Here is a 21,507-nt window from a genome sequence, read left to right on the forward strand (position 1 = left end):
ATTATTTACAAAACCAATCTGCTTTTGTGGTTGAATTATTTAAATTTTTTAAAAGGTTCAGGTTCAATTGCAATGAAGTGCATCTGATTGATGACTGAAGCCTTTTTCATAAAGTCTATTCAAAGTTTATACTTTACGTCATCACCAGTAAACGCACAATGATGTTAACTCCAGGCACTTGGTAAAGCAGGCAGCGCAGAGTTCCCATCTAAAAACACTGTCTGCAAACCTGTGTTTCACTGGCAGAGACAAGTGTCTATATCTGGGACATGTTTGATATTACACAAGAACAGTGGGCTGGAGATATTTTCAATGGCACAGTATCAGAAATGAAAATTTATCAAAAGTCACCTTAACCTATGTCAAGATAAACGTTTGCTTGGAGTGTGGAGGGTGTGGGATACTCTAAATAATTTAAACTTACATGTCGACTGATCGTGTAGTCAAACTATTTCACCACAATGAATTGATTTTTCATTGCAGTGGATACTATGGCAGGCGAGTCAATGGACTAGATTAATTTATTTATTAGTCACAAGTAGGCTTACATTAACACTGCAATGAAGTTACTGTGAAAATCCCCTAGTTGCCACACTCCGGCACTTGTTCGGATACAATGAGGGAGAATTTAGCATGGCCAATGCACCTAACCAGCACGTCTTTTAGACTGTGGGAGGAAACCGGAGCACCCGGAGGAAACCCACGCAGACACGGGGAGAATGTGCAAACTCCGCACAAACAGTGACTCAAACCGGGAATCGAACCCGGGTCCCTGGCGCTGTGAGGCAGCAGTGCTAACCGCTGTGACACCGATGGATGAGCTCCAAAGTCCAAGGTGCAAAAGTCTCATCCCTGAATGTTTTCAAAATTCTTTCTGTAATCCTAGCATTGTATCAAACAAATCCCCTGTCTTCGTGTAAAGTTCTGATGCCTCAACCCAGGATTAGTATTCTACAGATTGATCGCGTGGAACTGCTTCCTTAGAAGGATGTAAAGACTTGCATTTGTATCACAATTTCTATCACTTCAGCACATCCCAAATTGGTAAGAGTGATCAAAACGTGATTCCTGATAGAATAGGAGGGATTGGAGGAAGATCCTGTCTTATCCTGTCTATGCTCTCTGAATGAGTGAATCAATTAGTCCTCGCTCTCCATAAATCTGAAAGTCTTTCTTTTCAAATAAACATCCCATTCCCTTTTGAAAGTTTCTATTGAATCTGTTCACTCATCTGAAAAATGCCACATCCAGGAGTCAACAGTCAATACAGCTTGTAACGGTCAGGAGTTTCCCCATAGACCGAAACACATCATTAGAGAGCTGCAGTTCTATTAAGTGAATAAAGTTAAAGTTTAAAGTTATTTATTTATCACAAGTAAGGCTTACATTAACACTACAACGAAGCTACTGTGAAATTCCCCTAGTCGCCACACTCCGGCACCTGTTCGGGTCAATTCACCTAACCAACACATCTTTCAGACTGTGGGAGGAAACCGGAGCACCCGGAGGAAACCCATGCAGACACGGGGAGAATGTGCAAACTCCGCACGGACCGTGACCCAAGCCGGGAATCGAACCCGGATCTCTGGTTCTGTGAGGCAGCAGTGCTAACCCGCTGTGCCACCCAGAGGCACACAAGTCTGCTTAGGTGAGGAATGAGCTACAAAGGGTGCCCACCCATATTACAAATACTATATAACTCAACTGTGGTTAGGAAGCAGTCTTGCTGTGGTTTCTCCATTGCCCTGTTACTTGCTGCCTGAAGTTTAGCCCTGTGTATAAAACAAACAAGAGGCGTGCAGGAAAACACTGTTCTGTTGGCATTAGCAACCATTGCCAGGAGACAGCTTCTTAAGAGTTGATTTTTAAAAAAATACAGCACTGTTGATGCAATGATTCTGCAGAGCTTTCTTACCACATGAAATGTGCAGGGCACAGACTGAATGTCTGGCTTACAGTTGGGGAACGAAAATGAGTGAGCACACCTACACAAGCTTGGTGCAAAACATCAACTTTCCCCTTGGCTCCCCCTAATGGTTCGCTGGGTAAGTGCAGTCAGCCCACTCAATTGGCCAGCTCCCATCACCCAAAAAATGAAGACCAGCCAGAGTGAGCACTCCTGGGTAGCTATCGAGCAACTGATCACATTTGTATGTGGGTGTCTCGTTAGGAAAGGATTAGCTGTGACTGTGGATTCTCAGCATGGTCAAAAAAACCAGCTCCAACTCCCTGCCTTGGTTCATGCGTGAAGATGAGGTGTCAGTGAGGTGTCAGAGAGCACCATTGGACGTTTCATTACGCAAAAATCATTCTATAAATTCACATTGTTGTGGTTGCCATGGAATCATGTCCCAGTTTAAGTCAGTGCCTTCAGGAACATAGGGACAGGAGAAAGCCTTTCAGCCTCTTGAGCCTGTTCCACCATCCAATGAGATTCTGATCTGTCTCTTCATTCATGCGCCTTGGCTTATTATCTTGGTGGTGGTGTTTAATAATAACACCTTAATACCTGGAGTTAGTAAACATCTGCCGACCTTCTCAGATTTAAAATCACTAACTCTGCTGGCAGCTATTGCTTTTTGCGGGAGTGTGTGTTCCATATTTATTATTATACTTATGAATAACTGTTTCCTAACATCCCCCCGGAGTGGTCTGACTACTTTTTGAGGTTTATGCTCCCTCATCCTGGACAAGAGTCTGGTGAAATCTGATTTTCTCGCTCACTGCCGTATATCCTCAATGTCAAACGGTATTTCACTGTTTCCAGGGGCTGACGTGTTTCCACCGTTGGCTCTTTTATTTCAGGTGTTGAGTTTTTCCCCTTTCTCTGGGCTGGGTCTACATTAATCCCTGGTCTTGCAATCCGACTCATCATTACCAGCGGCTGGTATGGCATTAAGTAAGTGGGACACTCTGTGTGCGAGCTGCTGGGTGCTTGGGGACTTTTAACACAAATGGCAAAGGTGACTTTAGATTAGATGCTGTGTTTTGAGTAGGGGTTCGTTCTGCTTAATTATTACACTGGCAAAAATGAGTCTCTCTTCAGAAACAATGCAGCAAAAGGTCATTTTGCTAACATTAAATTATTCAATATCCTCTTAATTTATTTGCAGAACACACAGAGCGAATATTTCGTTTGCAGCTGTTGACCCAACCTGCAAATAATGGGTACAGCTCCCTTTCAGCACACCTTGTTTCATAATCTCCTTTCATTTTGTTGCATTAGTTTCACTCAATCAGTTCTCTGTGTAAAATTCCCCCTCCCATTTCAGTTTCCAGCAGTGCCATACTGAGCGAGTGCTGCACTGCTGTCCTCTCAGATCCACACTTGGTTTGCCTGTTCCATGAGCTCAGGTGGATATTAAAGATCCCAGTGTTCTGCTTGATCTGGAACAGGGAAGTTCTCTCAGCACTCTGCCCAGCAACCCTTCCCCAAGCAACACCAAGATAATAAGCTGGCTGCTCGCCTCATTGCTTGTTGGATCTTACTATGCATGAAACAGCAGCCACATTTGCCTACAGAATAGCAGTTGTTACACTTCAAAGTAATTCCTTGTATGTGATTCACTTCAATGTATTCCAGGTGCAATATAAATGGAAATCCCTTCATTATTATTGACTTAGCGAAGGCTCCTTTCCATTTCCCACAGATTGCGTGCTTCGATACTTTTCTGCTTTATCCAGCCACAAAGAGGTGGTGCCCGTCCCCCAACTCTCTGCGGAAAGCTCAGCCCAGATTTGGGGAACCAAAGGGCACGCTCGCATTCACATGCCCTGGCACAACACACAGGAACAGCAAAACCTTTCACTCTGTTCTTATCTCGTTCAGCATTCTTTCTCTCCTCTCTCATAAAATCACACAGCACAGAAGGAGGCCATTAAGTCCATCAAGCCTCCTCCGCTAACTCTTTGAAAGAGCAATCTAGCTAGTCGCATTGCCGCACAGCCCTGAATGCTTTTTCTTTTCTAGTCTATGGACTGCGGGCTTCACAAAGGCAGTTCAGCACCACCTTCTCAAAGATAATAAGGGATGGCTAAGGCAGCGACGCCCACATCCCGTGGTACAAATGTAAAAAAATAGAATTCCCTTTCAAAAGTTACCAATGAAACTGTTTCAATTACTCTTTCACCAGCTTTTCACCATCCTGACTTGAAATATGTTATGATGTGGAGATGCCGGCGTTGGACTGGGGTGAACACAGTAAGAGTTTTAACAACACCAGGTTAAAGTCCAACAGGTTTATTTGGTAGCAAATACCATTAGCTTTCGGAGCGCTGCTCCTTCGCCAGATGGAGTGGAAATGACATTTCCACTCCATCTGACGAAGGAGCAGCGCTCTGAAAGCTAATGGTATTTGCTACCAAATAAACCTGTTGGACTTTAACCTGGTGCTGTTAAAACTCTTATTGAAATATGTTGTCATGCCACACTGTTGCTGGGTCAAATTCCTGGAACTCCCTCTCTAACAGCACTATGGGTGCACATACCACCTCATGGACTGCAGCGGTTCAAGGCGGTGGCTCACCACCACCCACTCAAGGGCAATTAGGGATGGGCAATAAATGCTGGCCAAGTCTATGACGCATAAATTCTGTGAATGAATAATAAAACTGGGACCAATTTTAACCTAAATGGCTTGTCAGAAAGTCGATGCTGGTTTTTTTTACCCCCATCGGATCTTACACTCCATCAAAATCGCCAGAGAGCAATGTTGAGCGGGGAGTAAAACTGGTTTGACACCCAATCCCATTGGTTTCCTGCCCAGCAAGCCAGATTATAATAAATCCTAATAAGTCAGATCATAGCCCTCAAGTTCTGGTGTCTCAATTAGCACCATGTAATGGTGAAATTCGGACACACCGCAATATATCGGTGTGGCAATTTGAAGACATACCTTGTGGCGATCACCAACGTGTCAGGATGAAACTTATCTAAGAAAAAAAACAGCTGTGTGGTCAAAGTGAATGGACACAGATCAATGGAACATGTGGAGAGGCAGGCACCAACCCACAAATAGGCATTTAGACAACTGTGTGGATGAGAGCTAGGGCCAAAAGGCAATTTGCAATCCCTATAAAGTGCTTTCAGGCACGCTAGTGTGTCTCCTAATAAGAGATCCTGAACAAAAATAAAAGCATTGAACAATTTAAAAGGCTTGCCTACAGATGCTGCTTGTGAATGAAAGCCCGGGGAAGCTGAACGAGCGGCATATGTCAAACACCCTGCTGTTTTCATTACTACACAAGCTTCCAGCTCATGCTAAGGCATAAAGTATTTACACCAAATTACAACATGAAAACCCTGAAGGCATGATTGCCTTTCTCTTGTGAAGCAGATATGTGCCAATGCACCTAGTTTATTAAACTGTTTTCTATCGTTGGAAGAAACCAAACGCTCTCGGTTGTGGCAGGATCATACAGTCAGGCTGCCTGCCCTGGACTGGGTTTCAGGAATCCTCCATCAGTGGTATTCAATCTTGCAGTCAGGACACATCTTCTTGTCTCTCAATGTTCATCCCTTGGCTGTGCGCTGTTCCAGCCTCCACATTATTAAAGGATACAGAGGCACTGGTGGAGCTGCAACACAGACTCACGAGGATGATACTTAATCTAAAGGTTATAACTATCACAGAAGTCAAACAGGTTGGGGCTCTTGTCTCTTGTGAGAAGGTTCAAAGGTGCCCTGATAGAAGTCTCTGTGATTATAAAAGGGTTGATAAGGTAGCTATGGAGCAGGTGTTGCCATTTATGGATGGGCATCCAAAACTAAAGGTCATAACTACGAGACAGCCACCACTAAATCCAAAAGGAAATTCTGGAGAAACTTTTTTATTCCCAGCCGGATGAGAACATGGAACTTGCCACCACACAGGAGTATTTGAGATGGATGGCATAGGGGCATTTTAAAAAGAAGCTTGATAAACACGAGGGACAAAGGAATAAAAGGATATGCTATGGGGTGAGATAAAGCAGGGTGGGAAGAGGCTCATGTGCAGCATAAACACCAGCAGCAACTTGTCGGACCGAATGGCCTGTTTCAGTGGTGTACATTCTATGCAAGTTAATTTTTTGGAAAAAGGCATGTTTATGTACAGAGAGATACGTCGCATGACAGTGCGGAGCTCAGTGAAAATCCCTTTACAACTAGGAGCTTCAATGTTATCACACTTCTTTGCATGTGTTTTGCAGGAGCCATCAATCATCTGATAATGGATTAAGGTGCTGGAGATGTTTCACACAAACAACAGGATGATGGCAATTTGTAAAAGCAGGACAGGAGACAGAAAAGCTGGATTCATCAACAATCATTTTCATTGATATAGCGCTTGTGATGTAGCAAACATCCCACACCAGCATTACCCCAAACAAAACCTGGTACTGAACCGTCTGGAGAGATTAGAGTAGATGGCCAAAAACTTGGTGAAAAAGGTAGCTTTTAAGGAGCATCTTAAAGGCGGTAAGTGAGGTAGAGAGAGGAGTGTAGGATGGAAATCCAGACTAAGGTCTGAGGTGGGGCAATTCAAATTGGAATGCTTAATGGCCAAAATAAGATGAACGCAGCTATCTTGGAGGGTTGTAGTGCTGGAAGAGATTTCAGAGACAGGAAGGGGCAAGGCTGTGAAGGATCTGACAACAAAGATGATTTTTTTAAAAGTGAGGTTTAGCGGGTAGGCCTGTAAGATGGATGAATATAACTTGCAGCGAGTTAGGACATGGAAAGCAAAGCTTTTGGAGCAACTCAAGTTTATGAAAGGTCGAGACTCAAGAGGATGGCCAGGGCTGTGTGAGGAAAGTTGAAAGGTAACAAAGATAGATGGAGGTTATAGCAGCAGGTGAAATGAGGCAGGGATGGAGTCGGGGTTAATACGGAGGTAGAAATGAGTTGTCTTGGTGATGGTGTGGATGTGTGACGCTAAATAGCATTTTGTTAGTGGGAGGGGGAGGTATTACTCAGGCAATACTAGCAATACTTTTGCCTGGGCTTGCAAAATCTCACTAACTGTCCTGGCTGGAGACAATACACATCTCTTTAACCTGTGCTTAACCCTCCCTCCATTGTCTGTACCTTTAAGACTTGATTACCTGTAAAGACTCGCCTTCCAACCATTATTTTGTAAATTGAGTTTGTGTCTTTATATGCCCTGTTTGTGAACAGAACTCCCACTTACCTGACGAAGGAGCAGTGCTCCGAAAGCTAGTGGCTTGCGCTACCAAATAAACCTGTTGGACTTTAACCTGGTGTTGTGAGACTTCTTACTGACCTATACAAGAAAGCCAAGTATGATCTAAGGAGATCCATCAAAGATGCCAAAAGACAATTCCGAACCAAGATAGAGTCCCAGGCTAGCCACACTGACACCCGCTGACTATGGCAAGGTTTGTAAGACATAACTGGCTACAAGATTGAAGGTATAAAATATCGCTGGCACCAACGCACCCCTTCCTGATGAGCTCAATGCATTCTGTGCCTGTTTTGAGCAAGAAGTCAGCGAGCGCATGCCCTCCACCCCGGAAGCCTCGAATGAACCAGTATCTGAGGTCACCATTGCCGATATCAGTGCAGCCTTCTCGGAGGTCAACCCACGGAAAGCGACTGACCCGGATGGGGTACCAGGAGGAGCACTCAGATCCTGTGCAGATCAGCTGGTGGGGATATTCGCAAGCATCTTCAACCTCTCTACAACAATCTGAGGTCCCTATCTACTTCAAGAAGACGACCATCATCCTGGTACCAAAGGAAAGCCAAGCAGCGTGCCTTAATGACTATCGTCCGGTGGCTCTGATATCTAGCATTATGAAGTGCTTCGAAAGGTTAGTCATGGCACGAATCAATTCCAACCTCCCAGATTGTCTGGATCCACTACAGTTCGCCTACCGCCAGGGCCTAGACGCCACCTGTCTGGCCCTGCACTCAACCCTGAAACACCGAGATAACTAAGACACCTATTTATCGGACTCCTATTTATTGACTACAGCTCAGCCTTCAACACCATTATTCCTACGAAACTCATCTCCAAACTCCGTGGCCTGGGGCTCGGCTCCTCCCTCTGCAACTGGATCCTGAACTTCCTAACTCACAGACTGCAATCAGTAAGGTTAGGCAACAACACCTCCTCCACCATCATCCTCAATACCGGTGCCTCACAAGACTGTGTTCTCAGCCCTCTACTATACCCCTTATACACCTATGACTGTGTGGCCAAATTTCCCTCCAACTCAATTTCAAGTTTGCTGACGACATCACTGTAGTGGGTCAGATCTCAAACAATGATGAGACAGAGTACAGGGAAGAGATAGAGAATCTAGTGAACTGGTGCGATGACAATAATCGTTCCCTCAATGTCAACAAAATGAAGGAGATAGTCATCGACTTCAGGAAGCGCAGTGGAAGACACGCCCCTGTCTACATCAATGGGGACAAAGTAGAAATGGTCGAGAGCTTCAGGTTTTTAGGTGTCCAGATCACCAACAACCTGTCCTGGTCCCCCCATGCCGACACTATAGTTAAGAAAGCCCACCAATGCCTCTACTTTCTCAGAAGACTAAGGAAATTTGGCATGTCCGCTATGACTCTCAGCATATGCACCAGATGAACCATAGAAAGCTTTCTTTGCGGTTGTATCACAGCTTGGTATGGCTCCTGCTCTGCCCAAAACCACAAGAAACTGCAAAGGGTCTTGAACAAAGCCCAGTCCATCACCCAAACCAGCCTCCCACCCACTGATTCCGCCTACACTTCCCACTGCCTCGGAGAAGCAGCCAGCATAATTAAGGACCCTATGCATCCCGGACATACTCTCTTCAACCTTCTTCCGTCGGGAAAAAGATACAAACGTCTGAGGATACACATCAACCGACTCGAGAACAATTTCTCCTCTGCTGCCATCAGACTTTTGAATGGACTTACCTCGCATTAATTGATCTTTCTCTACACCCTAGCTATGACTGTAACACTACATTCTGCACTCTCTACTTTCCTTCTCTATGAATGGTATGCCTTGTCTGTATAGCGCGCAAGAAACAATACTTCTCACCGTATACTAATACACGTGACGAAATAAATCAAATCAAATCTTCCTGAGGAAGCAGTATTTGCACAGGAGTATCAGCTTTGATTTCTGTGCTCAAATTTGTGGAGTGGGACTTGAACCCACGATGTTCCAGCTCAGGGGTGAGGGTGCTATTAACTGAGCCAACAGTAGCACCTCAAGATTCTCCTCTGCTCTTTTTCAAAAGCCGCACCACGGGATCTTTCATGTTGACCTGAGAGGACCAGACAGGGTCTCAACATCTCATCTGAATTTACTTCTGAAAGTGCAGTGCTCCCTCATGGTTGGAGGGTGGTGAGGGATGGGGGAGGGTGCATGTTATGGTCTCCATAAACTGCTTCAAATGCGTTGCAAGTATTTTTCTTTGTAAACAGTTGCTGGTCTTTCACTGCCTGAGCTACGCTGGGATTACTGGCAATATTCTACAGGCCCTGGAACCCTCTGGGTTTGATATTTGATCTGCATCTTGACTATTTCTCCACCATGGCTCCTAAACCCTTTAATATTCTTTCCTGACCAAAAAAAACTCAGCTCAGTTTTGGAATTTTCAATTGGCTCGCAGCCTCAACAACGTTTTTGATGGCGGGAGTTCCACATTCCCGCTCCATTGTGAGCAAAGCAGCCCTGACATCACCCCACAAAACGGCTGAGTTCCCAGTCCACAGTCACACCCACACCATGCTCTGAGATCCTCTCCCCCCCCCCAGAGGAAATCGAGTGTCTCAATCTGCCCCATCCGTTCCTTGGATCATTTTAAACACCTCGATAATGCAGATGGGGTGTTTAGCTTAGGGTTAATCGTACAATTGTTAAAATCACTGATGGTGATTGAGACAGTTTATTGCTGTAATGCTGATGTTTATTTGGCTATCAGGGCTTGCAGGTTAAAAACAGGCTGCGACCAGATAACTAAGTTGCTTGTCATGCTGATCTGCGGCACACAAACAGCTCAGTGAATCAGAGAAGGCTTGAAATGTGGCTTTCTCCGAAAATGTACAAAACTGTAGCAAATACAATAAACAGAACTGAATAAAAGGCAGTAAAAGCTACCCTGATGGTACAAAGGGAAATACTTCATCACTGCTAGGGACGGGGACAGCCTGGAATCTCATCCCGCTTTAGCTGGTTATTTGCGTTAACTAAACAGCAGAAGCAGTCTTATAAAACCAAGACACAGACCAGCTGACCACGGGAACACATCAGAAAAATCCAGAAAATATTCCAGCACTCCTCCATGCATTGACAAGTAGAGGATGATAGAAGTGAAATTTCACATTTCCAGGGGACTTATCTTGCTAACTGGAAAGCCATTTTGTATTTGTAACTAGATTACTGCCCAAGCATTTTACAGTCACTGCAGCCTCATCTCCGTCCTTTGCAGAATTAAAATGCCAGAACAATTTTCAAAAAGCAAAGAAAGAAAAAAATAGCATTTATACAGCACCTTTCAGGATGTTCAAAACACTCTACAGCCTGTTAACTACTTTTATAGTGTAGTCACTGTTGTAATATAAAGAATCATCTTTAATTGAATCAAATCAAATTGAAAACTGCAAATGCTGGAATTACCCTGTATGTCTGAATAAGGAAGATTGTTGCTTTGGGTAACCCTCCAACAGTGTTTTCCCTCCAATAGTCCTTTAATGTTTTAATATTGTTGAGTTATTGCTTATTCTCATCTAATATCCATGTGGAGAATTAGAAGTGGGATATTGAACTGTGGGGACATCATCTTTGATCCTCTTTGCACCTCAAATTCGCATACACAATTTAGTGGGGTATTAATAACAATCAAGAAAGGGAATATTAGCTAACCCGCACCTTCGGCGACTGATGTTAACTCAAAGACTTAAGATCAGAGTCATTATGGCACAGGAGGAGGTCATGCGGTCCAGTGAGTTCCCATTCGCTTCAGTTCAGCTGACTCGGCAGTGCTGAGGATCAGAGCTACCATCGCGCTTTTTATACGTAATTAACTGAGGCCCCTGCATCTTCAGCGCTGCACAGATATACCCCTCAAGGATGTTGTGAGTAGCAGCCTTGAATTCTCATCAGTTGACTTATTATTAGACTTCAAGGTCCAGTGAGCTGCTCAATGAGAAAAGATGACAACCCAACTCAGCGTGAAACGCTGAGTGAACCAAACAACTCTCAACAAGCCAATAAACAGAGGTGCGCAACTAAGATCTAGCTTTTTTCAAATCGAAAAGTTTTAATTATTTTTTCTCAACTTACATAAAATGATTTTGTTTGGGCAGCCTGAATCTAGTTGCCCACAACCCGTAACTACTCCTTATTCACCAACTGGCAACTTCACTCAGATGGAACACAGGATGGCAAATCCATGAACAAACGTACAAAGCTCATGAATCATAGGATCCCTATAGTGCAGGAAGCCTTTCGGCCCATCGAGTCTGCACCAGCAACAATCCCACCCAGGCTCTGTCCTCGTAACCCCATGTATTTACACTAATCCCCCGACAGTAGGGGGCAATTTAGCATGGCCAATCTACCTAACCCGCACATCTTTGAAGTGGGAGGAAACCCGTGTAGACACGGGGAGAATGTGCAGACTCCACAAAGACAGTGACACAAGGCCAGAATTGAACCCGGGTCCCTGGCATTTTGAGGCAGCAGTGTTAACCACTGTGCCACCATGTCGTCATGGACAGGGCAAGAACGGCTGGCTCATCAAGCCCGCCCCACACCCCATGATGGCCACAACATCAGGATTAATCCCTCCTCCACTTCCCCCATTATCTCTTGACACAGGCAATGCAGGAGATCACGAACAGATCCAGGAGATCACAACCGGATCCAGGAGATCATAAACAGATCCAGGAGATCACAAACAGATCCAGGAGATCACAACCGGATCCAGGAGATCATAAACAGATCCAGGAGATCACAAACAGATCCAGGAGATCACACAGACCATATTTTAGCTTTGCAAATATTTACCAAAGTGTAAAAAGTGGATGATGATCTTTTGGTACAAAGATGTGGTGTGGCAGGGGCAGTGGGGGGGTGAGGAGTGTTTATCCAAGGTTGGGACTGAGGTACATTACTGGGGAAAGGGCAGATGAAGCATCTACACTAAATCTAACTTTGTTGTCGCTGAGCTGGGACTCTAATGCCATGCCTGATGTTCCCTGGCCCAGCAAGTACACCCCTCCCACATTAAACACAATGTTCACAAACAAAAATATAAGTTTAGAAAAAATGCAGGCAGTGGATTAACAGAAAAACAAGGTGATAATTAATATCTAAATAATTGAAGGCAAAATCTATGAGGATGGACTGAGTGAATTAATTGGGAGATACTGCCATCACATAGGGTGATGAATCCTGTATCTGCATTCTGCTATAGGCAGGATAGATAATGATGCTGCTACTGCCACGTAGTAGTTTTCTGAATAGAACAAAGAATACTGCTACAAATCAGAAAATAAACACAATGATCCCACACTTTCTGCAATTTTCAACACAACAGCAGCCAGATTCTTTCAAAAATACACCGTCAGAAAACCACACAAGGAAAGCATCCTTCTGCACATGCTGCCATTCACTTCCAAAACTAATAAAGGTATTTTTCGAGTGATCTTTTCTGACTAACATTTACTGTGTTGCTTCCTGTACAAGGTGATTTTTTTTTACAGCCACAAGATGATTGAGGAGCAGAATGACAACACTAATACTGCACTACAGCAGATAAATTAAATAGCAATGGCTTAGCGAGCCATTCAGTTGCACACGGGGCATCTAGGATTGGGCAATAAATGGTGACACTGCTACCGACACCCCATCCTGGGATTGATTTTTAAAGAGTTCCATGAGCTTCAGAACAACACCAGCCACAGTAAAGATTTGCAGCTCTTTATTGAAGTTTGCATACACCCCGAGAATACACTGTTAGAGTCATAGCGGTTTACAGCTTGGAAACAGGCCATTCGGCCCAACTTGTCCATACCGCCCAGTTCTTCCCCAGGCCCCCAAAATCTAAAAGCTCCTACCCCATCCACCCACCCCTTATTCCTCCTGGAGGTCTTAAAATCTCAAATTTAGTTTCCCTCAAATACAACTTCTTGATGCACCTTATCTCTCCTATTCATTGCAACCTCTCTGCTGTCCCGCACACTGGTCCTTCCCTGGTATTTTTAATTCTTTCATGGAATGTGGCATTGCTGGCTGGCCAGCATTTTTATTACCTGTCCCTAATTGCCCTTGAGAAGGTGGTGGTGAGCCGCCTTCTTGAACCGCTGCAGTCCATGTGATGCAGGTACACACACTGTGCTGTTAGGGAGGTAGTCCCTGGATTTTGACCCAGCGACAGTGAATTAACGGCGATATATTTCCAAGTCAGGATGGTGTGTGGTTTGGCGGGGAACTTGCAGGTGGTGGTGCTCCCATGTGTCTGCTGCACTTGTTATTCTCGGTGGTAGAGGCCATAGGCGTGGAAGATGCTGTCGCAGGAACGTTGCGAGTTGCTGCAGTGCAACTCATTTGTGGTTTCGCATTAGAACGGTATTCCATCCAACTGTAAATATTTCTCCTTAATGTCAAGTTACATCTGTGAATATTTCATCGTGACAAGATTAATGCAGAAACAGTACTAACCTACTCTGCTCCCCATCAATTCTGGCCTCTTGTGCATTCCCCATTTGCACCACCCTCCCATTAGTCACTGTACCTCCAGCTGCCTGGGCCCCAAGCTCTGAAACATCCTCCCCTATATCTCTCTCTCCTCCTTTAAGAAGCTACTTAAAGCCTTCTCTTTCTCCAAGCTTTTGCTCAACTGTCCTAATATGTCCTAGTATGTGGCTTGGGGTCAGATTTTTGATAATTAAAGGTGCTATATAAATACAAATGATTGTTATGTTGTTTCAATCTCTGCTTGAAATGTAGTGCAATTAAAATGATTCTATTTATAGGTATTGCTCGCTTACTTGGTTCAGTCCCAAACACTTTCCCCTTACTAACTAGTACTCTCATTTGCAAAGGTGCTAATGGTTAATCTGTGTAAAAATGCTGCATTGTGAGTGACCTTTCTCCTTCTTCAGGTATACTTTATCCTCCAGCATATATTGGAGCTCAGTCCTCCATTCCGTAAGACTTCAGCGGGCCTGTCTGATCACCCGCTCTCTCTCTCAGCGCAGGCCTTCAGACTAATCACATTCTTCCTACTAGACAATGGGGGCAAGGAGACGGTGAATCAGGAATATTCCCATTGGCAGTGCCAGTAATGAGTTATTAAATTGCCCAGGATGAAATCACACACTGAATCTGGAGAGACAGGCTCATTTCTAATATATGCTTCAGGCAAAATGGTAGCTGATAACAAAAATTAATTTCTCTAGAAGGGACCTGGTCCTGAATGGAAACATATCCACAAGAGAGAGGATAAAAATGCTTATTAAATTGCATCCAGCTCTTAGCTGAACAAAACCCATAGCTGGAGTCTCCTTAAAGCAAGTACCAATTTCCATGTCCTACCACCTTAACCTGCCTGCACGTTTATCACTTACATTCTCGGGAAAGTGAACCTGCTCTTGGGCAGGGTTTCAAATACAAGAAGTGGGGCTATTTTTTTCTGAAACAAAGACAAGAAGTGCTTAACAAGCACACATGAAGGCTTTCGGCACAATGATGCTGTTCCAGTTTCTGCTTTCTGAATGAACTGAATACTTCCAGATTTTTCCCCTCCAAAAACCACATTTGGGAATATTGCACTTGTACACTGACAGAATATCGACTCACTGGAAACTCAGTGACTGGGTGACCGCGTGCAGTGGTTACAAGACATCCAACTTGACCATCTCACAACTTGGTTAAAAAAGGAACACAGCAGCGTCTCTCCATCTTACTGGGAATTACAAGGCAGTAGATGCTGGCAATATCTAATCCCCAGGCAAACAGAAAAGGGACAACACATTAACTTTCTCAGTGGCGGTCACAAACTCCTGTGCCAACTGGACTTTGATAAGCTCTCTTCCTATTCTAAACCTTCAACTCACTTAAACCGCTGCCTATGTTACACCAAAACAATTCTCCCATCGCCACTGCAGCTCCACCTGCCCTATCGGGTGGACATAAAAGATCCTTTGGCATTCCCTGAGTAAGAAGAGTTTTCCCTGGTGTCCTGGCCAATTTTTATCCCCTCACCAACATCATTGAAAGACAGATTATCTGCTCATGACCACAATCGACGCCCTCAGGGTGTATTGACTGGCAGTGAAGTCTCGAAGGGTTGAATGGCATACTCCCATTATTTAAGTTGTGAAAGGCGCTATATAAATGCAAGTCTTTATTTCTCTCATTCCGCCTGTCCCTGGTAAATGGGCCTTGTGCAGTAAGGATTGACAGAGCAAAGATGATAGATTTGATGAAGCTCTTAGCTGGGAGGACTTGACATAAAGAAGCTTTCCTGGCTGATACCCTTAGGAAACAGGTAATGTGTTACTGCAGGCTGCGTTTGCATCAGTAACTGTGGAACTAGCACAGCATTTAACCCAATATTAAAGCATCTTGTGTAATCCTTGTTGGTGCCATTAGCAGCAAAAAGAAATCACAGAAATTCACAGGTTAGTCAGTATCTGAACTATAAATAACAGGTTAATATTTCCAGTGTAGAACCTTCAATCTAAGCTTGGATGTAATTAAGGTGAGTTGCCAACTCCCACTGGATGTACTCCAGGAGGTTACATCACGTGGCCTCCCACCCCCAACTGCCCCACCTGGTAACCTCCCTAGTATCACACCCCCTCCCACTGCCAACCCCCCTCCCCACTGCCCACCCCCCACCCCATCTCCAATATATTTACAACTAATGAACAATCCAGCAGGTCACAACCTGGACCATAAGGTCACACAAAGCTCTCTCTCTGTCTCTCTCTCGCATTCATTTCACCTGCTGTGTAATTCCATAATTTCGAGTGTCAGAGTTTGTGCTTCTTATCTCTCTCTGACATCTCTCACCTCGCTGAGCAGAGAAAACCCTCCCCTAAAATAAAGAAGTGGTTGTTCTGGGCTCAGCAGGCTGCCTGTGGGAGGTGTCTGAGTGCTTATTTGTGTCAGTGTATTACTGGCTCCTACCCGCCCTCAGCTGATTGGTGGATTGACTTCACAGTCGAGCACTTGCCAAAGACGCACCTTCTGCCCGTCTCCGGGTTTCTGAGAATCGGATTCACTTGATTCGGAATCAGGCAGTCCTCTCGTGGCTGTGACCTTTCCACCATCCAGACCATTTCCTCCTCCCCTTTCCAGCCACAAATATCATTTTTCATGCTCAGTTTTCCAGATGTGTAATCTTAGGCCAACTTATAAAACCAACCAAAAGTTATGGTCGTATTGAAAAGTTAACAAGGAAGAACAGTTAAGTAGAAAGGAAGTAAAATTGAAGAAATGAGGTAAGAACCTTTCAACACCCTTCAACATTAGAATGCCTCAAAAGTGCTTCACTGTCAATGAATAATCTTTGAAATGTACTTGCCATTGGAATCATGGGAAATGGAAGTCAATTTGTGCATGATTTGAGCAAGATAAATTGCCAAATAATACTTCAGTGATGTTGGTTGAGGGATAAATGTTGATCTCAGGACAATGGGGAGGACCTCCTGCTCTTTTCTTTGGATTTTTTTCTACCCAATTGAGAGGGAAGATGGGGCTTTAATTCAATGTCTCATTGGTAATACAGCTCCTCCAAGTGTGTAGCACTCCCTCAATACTGCACTAACGTGTCAGGTTAAATTAAGGGTTCAGTTCTCTCCCACAAGGGGAAACATCCTCTCGGCATCCACCCTGTCAAGTCCCCTCAGGATCTTGTATGTTTCAATAAGATCACCTCTCATTCTTCTAAACTCCAGTGTGTATCGGCCAAACCTGCCCAAGCTTTTCTCATAAGATAAGCCTTTCATACCAGGATCAGTCAAATAAACCTTCTCTGAACTGCTTCTAATGCAATTATATCCTTTTTAAAGTAAGGAGACCAAAACTGTACTCAGTACTCCAGATGTAGGCTCTGAACAGGTGCAGCAACACTTTCCTACTCAATTCGCTTTGCCATAAAGGCCAACGTTCCATTTGCCTTCCTAATCACTTTGCTGCACCTTCAGACCAACTTTTATGATGCACGTAAAAGGACAACCAGATTTATTTTATTTATTAGTGTCACAAGTAGGCTTAGATTAACACCGCAATGAAGTTACTGCGAAAATCCCCATGTCGCCACACTCCGGTGCCTGTCCGGGCATGGCCAATGCACCTAACTAGCATTTCTTCCAGATTCTGGGCGGAAACCGGAGCACCCGGAGGAAACCCATGCAGACACGGGGAGAATGTGCAGACTCAGCACAGACAGTGACCCAAGCTGAAAATCGAACCAGAGTCACTGGCACTGTGAGGCAGCAGTGCTAACCACTGTGCCACCCTCCCTAGTGTAGAGTTCTGTAGTTTATCTCCATTTAAATAATATGCTGCTTTTTTATTCTTCCTGCCCATATATACAAGTTTACATTTTTCCACGTTAGGTTCCATCTGCCAAACTTTTGCCCAATCGCTTTAAATTCATTTGTTCACGCCATCTCCTCTTGGCAACTTACTTTCCGACCTATCTTTGTACCATCAGCATATTTAGATACTGTACATTCAGTCCCTTCATCCAGGTTATTGATATAGATTGTAAATAGCCATGAGCACTATTTACTCTGCAACATGTACCTGATCTGAGAACATTGAGGGTTAGTCATGAAGTCAACTGACTAATCATGATAAACTCTTCCAAGGATGGCCATTGTAATTTCTATTATTAAATAGGAGGAGCTTCTACCTAACAAATACTATGCAATTCATATTGTCAAGGAATGTATGAAATAAAACTTATAGTTTATTTATTAGTGTCACAAGTAAGGCTTACATTAACACTGCAATGAAGTTACTGTGAAAATCCCCTAGTCGCCACACCGGCACCTGTTCAGGTACACTGAGGGGTAATTTAGCACGGCCAATGAATCTAACCAGCACGACGTTCAGACTGTGGTAGGAAACCCACGCAGACATGGGGGAACGTGCAGACTCCACACAAACAGTGACCCAAGCCGGGAATTGAACCCAGGTCCCTGGCGCTGTGAGGCAGCAGTGCTAACCACTGTGCCACCATGCTGGCCCAAATAACTGTGCCTTCAGGTTCACTGCACCTTCAAGCCAACAACAAAAATTTAGTTGAAGAAAAGGTAACTGAAGGTTCATCAAAAAATGAGCAACATTTAGTCTTGGCTGTTTTTTTTTAAAAGGTTCCTGGCCAATTCCCAAAGCTTTCAAGGATTGGCCCGCTTTCCTCCCCTCTAAAAGAGGAACAGACCTGGCGACTAATAAAACTCAAACTAGTCAATTAATATTCTCAAAATAAGACTGCATGGAAACTTGCAACAACGTGGAAACAGCACGGGGGTGAGACGGGTGGAGAGTGAGACTAATTGGTTAGCTTTTTCAAAGAGCCAACACAAGACGCTGGACCAAACAGGCGCCTCTTGTGATCAAAGCAAATTACTGCGGATGCTGGAATCTGAAACAAAAACAGAAAATGCTGGAAAACCTCTCAGCAGATCTGACAGCATCTGTAGAGAGAGAATAGAGCTGACGTTTCGAGTCTGGATGACCCTTTGTCAGAACACCCTTTGTCAGTCTCCTTCTGCGCTCCAACATTCTATAAATGTCAGAAAAGCAGTATTGTGCAAGCAGCAATTGCACCTTTTGGGAGGGCAAGGTTTGATGTTCTGTGACATTTAAGAGGCTCACATTTCTTTCTTTTGACAATAAGCCAACTATTACTGTACCTGATTGTGACGTCAGTGTACCTTTAAAAGTTTTTTTTAAAAATCATGGTTTCTGCAGCTCTCACAGCTTCAGCGTTTTCTTAGCTCACAGCCCAGCTGGTCTCAGTGCTGCCGGGTTGGCTACCAGATGCCTTTTTATTGCTCCCTAAGTGGCTTGGAAGGGAGTTGTTTGTTTTTACTTTGCGATTTTTTGGTTGGCAGGTCAGGCGACAGAAGTTCTTTCATTTGCAGTTCTGAGCTACAGTTTAATTTTCAGAAGGGACAGCCACTTTAAAAGAAATGTTTTCTCTCTCCCTGCTTATTTTGGAAATTCTGCTGATTATCTTAAAGCAAGGTCTTGCTTTCCTGCAGTAAAGATTCTGCGGTTGGTGGCTTGACCAGAGAGTCTCTCCCTGGGGTTCCGAGAAGCTGTTTTGACTTCAAACTGTTCTGAGTGATTCCAGAGAACTGCAGACTTCAACCAAAGGACTCCATTTCCAGTATCACGTGAGCATTAGTCTTTGCTGTGTTGAGCTTGTTGGAAGGTTTTGGTTTTGATTGGAACACACTAGATATATTTGTTAAAGGTTAGACATTGTGGTGGTCATTTTAGTTTATTGTTTGTAATTGATAGAAGTACTTGCTAATTTTCTAACTATACACGTTAACCATATTTTTAAATAAATTTTGTTTGACAAAAGCTCCCTAGTGGGTCATTTGAATCATACCTGAAGTGAAATCTATCATGCTTCTCCTAGCCAAATCCAAGATGCAAAACTTATGATTCAGGCTGGCGCCATAAAACATTTTGGAGTTTCTGACCTGAATCATAACATGATTTGTTTTTTTATTTGATCTAAAGATGTGAGTGATTCCAGCAAGTCTGTGTTTATTGCCCATCCTTAGTTGCCAGAGTTAATTTATTTGAAGCAACGGAACTGTTTTCTAGGTCACTTCAGTAGGCATTTAGTGTAAACTCAATGAGCATGAGGGAGAAAGGAATAGAAAGATATACTGATAGATGAGATGAACTAAGCGAGAAGGCTTGTGTGTAATAAACACTGCCACAGAGCAGCTGGGCTGAATGACTTGCTTCTGAGGTGTAACCTCTGTCTAACACTGAGACTCGAGTCACATGTAGGTCAGATCACATCAATGAACTAGCTTGGTTTTCTTTTAACACAGCAACCCTGCAGCTTCCATGGTCATTTTCCATCTAATGAATCAAATTCCATTTGCTACAATTGAACATGAGCTGACAAAACCTCAGGGTCGCTAACCACTGCACAACTACACATAGGCACGAGCATCAGTCACTCCTTGGTGACTTACCGCCTGAGATTTTACAAACATCATCAGTAAAATGCCACTGGAAAATTATTTACAAAAATGAAGGAAACCATCTACAAAACATAAATGACCCCCCCCACCCCGCCAAGAGGGTTCAGTTCAGTTAATTTTGAAATGTTGCAAAATTTTCTTTCAACTCCCTCTCTACATCCAGAACTTTGACAGATAAATTATTCATGCTTTCTGAAGCTCAGCATGTCTTGGTTACTGAGTTATTCCAGAGGTGAAGCAGGTTAGAGCATTACTAAGCTGGGAGCTGACTGAAGTCCCAATGGAAACTGCTGATAATTCAGGATTCATGTGCATCTATTTCCAGTATTCTCCCCTCCACGAGCTGAAAGATTAACTCACACTGGATACAGTTTCACAGACGCAGGTGAACACCCCTTGTGCGCTGGCCAGGGCGCTGGATGTCAGAATTGCTACTCGACCAGTGTGGACCTCATTTTAAAATGAGAGCTAGGCTGTTCAGGTCTGATGTCAGACAGAAAGTATGGAAATCTGTAACTCTTCCACCCTAGAAAAGTTGGAGGTGAATTGAGAATTTCAAAACGGAGACTGATAGATTCTCTTAACGCAAGGATATGAAGTCTTCGGAAATCAAGGCAGACAAATGGGGTTAAGATACCATGGGCGGGCTGAATGGTGGAACGGCAGGAGGGCTGAAGGGGCTACTCCTCCTACTTTGTTCCTACATCACAGCCAAAGCTTGATCCTGCCCTCACCGGAAGGCTTAGCAAATGTACTTCCCAGTGGGAGTTACTGGGTAGCAATCAGGAATGGGATCGGCGATATTCCCCCCCGTCCATTTCAGCGCCTGGTCTAACATCCATACAGCAACCACCACTGACATCCCAAATCAGATTAGCTAACTCAGCCCAGCTAAACACTGAAGGTGGGACAGTCCTGTGTCTCAGCAGCCCCGTGTTCCTGAGATCGATGCCTGAGATGGGAGGGCTGTCCTACGAGGAGAGATTGAGAGAATGGGCCCATATTCTCCAGAGTTTCAAACAATCAGGGGTGATCTCATCAAAATATGCAAGATTCTTAGCAGGCTTGTCAGGGTAGATGTTGAGAGGCCATTTCCCCAGGCTAGAGATTCTGGAACATATGGCCCTGGTCTCAGGATTTGGGATGGACAATGTAGGACTGACAGATGATAGAATCTCTTCACTCAAAGGGTTGTGAATCTTTGGAACTGTCCACCTCAGAGAGCTGTAGGTGCTCATTGTGTATATTGAAGACTGGGATTGACAGGATATTTGGACATTAAGGAATATAGGGATAGGTGGATTTAA

General features: G+C 44.1%; 1 protein-coding gene across 6 annotated transcripts in view; it reads right to left on the bottom strand.

The window, feature by feature from the left end:
• ttc7b (tetratricopeptide repeat domain 7B) overlaps positions 1-21,507 on the bottom strand; it is a 348,584-nt gene that overhangs the window by 105,821 nt on the left and 221,256 nt on the right. The window contains exon 20 of one of the 6 annotated variants that reach the window (XM_078234475.1): positions 13,487-13,620. The exons of the other annotated variants lie outside the window; for them this stretch is intronic. Within the exon in view, the coding sequence (XP_078090601.1) occupies positions 13,615-13,620 (6 nt within the window). The 3' untranslated portion in view covers positions 13,487-13,614. Of the gene's footprint in view, positions 1-13,486; positions 13,621-21,507 lie in introns of those variants that run through there. 6 annotated transcript variants of the gene reach the window in all.

Source organism: Mustelus asterias, chromosome 18 (assembly GCF_964213995.1).
Source record: "Mustelus asterias chromosome 18, sMusAst1.hap1.1, whole genome shotgun sequence".
Classification (NCBI taxonomy): Eukaryota; Metazoa; Chordata; class Chondrichthyes; order Carcharhiniformes; family Triakidae; genus Mustelus; species Mustelus asterias.